Below are 1,647 nucleotides of genomic sequence, written 5' to 3' on the forward strand. Positions count from 1 at the left end.
AAGATAGCAGCTCTTCCCGCCCCTCCTCACTCTTCTTCCCACTAGCAATTACCCCCACTCTCCTTTCCTTCCACCCCAGTCCTCCAAACTGGGGCAAAACTGTAGGTACCACCCAGCCAGGACGCGATCCCAGCGGCCCAACACCACCGGCTGCCAGCGATGACTGCGAGAGTCTGGGCCTCGCGAGTCCGCTGCCCAAGAACACCCCCCACCCGAGCGCGATCTGGGGGTCCTCCCGCGGCGCTGGGGCACCCATCCCTCTGCCCCACGACCCCTCCAGGCTCCCGGGGCGGCCTGACCCCACTCAACTTGACCTACCCCGGGTTTCCTGGAGCTCAGGAGAGGGGGGCGCCGCGCTCATTGCCCGGGACCATCTCTCCACCGCTCCAACCCCGATTTCAACATTTCGGCTACCACGGCGTTGGGAGAGGAAAGTAACAGAGCGCCCCCTCTGCCCTCTCCCCACCTCCCTGCTCCCTGGCCCTCCGCCGGGGTTAAAAAGGAGAAGTGAAAGGTATGCAAATGACAAGCAAATTGGAAGAGCCTGGAAGAAAGGCAGCTGTAATAAAGTAGACAAAGAGAAGGGACGTGGGGGCTGGCCCAGGAGTTTTCACCGGGGACACGGGAAGGATGAGGCTCGGCGGAAAGCGGGGATCCGGGCGAACAAAAAGCGACCCCATGTCCCCCCGGGGCCCTCTCTCCAGAGAAGCGAGGGCGAGAGAAAGAGGAAAGGAAGCGGGCGCCCCCGCGCACCCCAGCCCAGGACACAAAAGGTGACAAGATCAGCGCCAAGTCCAGCACTGCCAGCCTCCCCCCCCATCGCCACCGCCACCGCCAACCCCGGCCACCAGCGGGAAAGAAAAAGAAATAAAAGCCGAGCGAGCGGATCACTTACTCTTCGGAACTGGGGAGAGCGGAGCGCGGAGTTCCACGGAGGCTCCTGCTCAGAAACCGTGTTCCAGGCGGTTTTCTTCTGGTTCATTTAAATAACACCATTTTCTCCTGGGGGGGAGGGGAAAAAAAAGATGTTGACACGCGTCTAAGTCCGGGGAGTCTCTCTTTTCTTCCCATTGAAGAACAAGCCAGCACAAGTGGCTCTGGAAAAGGGGAGGGGACTGGCGAGGGGACAGGAGGTACTTACGCGGTGCCGAGCGCAGGGGGACCGCGCCGCGCTGTGTCTGCGCCCCCGCCGGCGAGAGGACAGCGCGCGCTCGCGCCCGGGGAGCTCTTGCGGGCGGTGAATAGAATAACTGGACCAGGGACGGTGAGTGTGCGACAGCGAGCCAGTGATGGGGCGAGTGGGAGAGGGGCGAGCGAGCAGAGAGGGTGGGGAGGGGGGAGAGAGAGCGAGAGGAGAAGAAAAGAGAAGAGAGGAGAAGAGCGAAGGGAGCCGAAGAGAAGAGGGCTGCGCTCCACAACAAGATTTACTTTAAGACACAGCTGAAGGAAACAGGAAGACTGCACGTCACAGTCTGACTGACGTACCCTGCCCCGACACCCAATCGCGAGGCGCCTTCGGATGCAAGGGGGGATAGCCAGGCAAGAGAACTTGGGAGGAAAAAAAATAGATCCAAGGGGTGGGGGCGAAGGGCTGGGAAAAGAGGAGGGGAGAGGGGCCCCCGCGCTCCCCCTCCCCCGCCTCCACCC

At 62.0% G+C, this 1,647-nt stretch overlaps 2 protein-coding genes and 1 long non-coding RNA gene across 6 annotated transcripts in view; 2 read left to right on the plus strand and 1 right to left on the minus strand.

Moving 5' to 3' along the window:
- LOC106725918 overlaps nt 1-1,001 on the plus strand; it is a 4,195-nt gene extending 3,194 nt beyond the window's left edge. The window contains exon 3 of the mRNA XM_014538808.1: nt 80-1,001. Coding sequence (XP_014394294.1) covers nt 80-986 — 907 coding nt within the window. The 3' untranslated portion in view covers nt 987-1,001. The remainder of the gene's footprint in view (nt 1-79) is intronic.
- PROX1 (prospero homeobox 1) overlaps nt 1-1,002 on the minus strand; it is a 64,975-nt gene extending 63,973 nt beyond the window's left edge. For 2 of the 4 annotated variants that reach the window (XM_014538769.1, XM_014538766.1), the window contains exon 1: nt 896-1,002. The gene's annotated coding sequence lies outside the window, so the exon portion shown is untranslated. Of the gene's footprint in view, nt 1-318; nt 397-895 lie in introns of those variants that run through there. The other 2 variants (XM_014538770.1, XM_005865153.2) reach the window with 2 other exon arrangements.
- Nucleotides 1,003-1,195: 193 nt separating this feature from the next.
- LOC102263601 overlaps nt 1,196-1,647 on the plus strand; it is a 199,507-nt gene continuing 199,055 nt past the window's right edge. Inside the window, exon 1 of the long non-coding RNA XR_001361918.1 lies at nt 1,196-1,264. This is a non-coding gene — a long non-coding RNA (uncharacterized LOC102263601). The remainder of the gene's footprint in view (nt 1,265-1,647) is intronic.

Source organism: Myotis brandtii, unplaced genomic scaffold, assembly GCF_000412655.1.
Source record: "Myotis brandtii unplaced genomic scaffold, ASM41265v1 scaffold197, whole genome shotgun sequence".
Classification (NCBI taxonomy): Eukaryota; Metazoa; Chordata; class Mammalia; order Chiroptera; family Vespertilionidae; genus Myotis; species Myotis brandtii.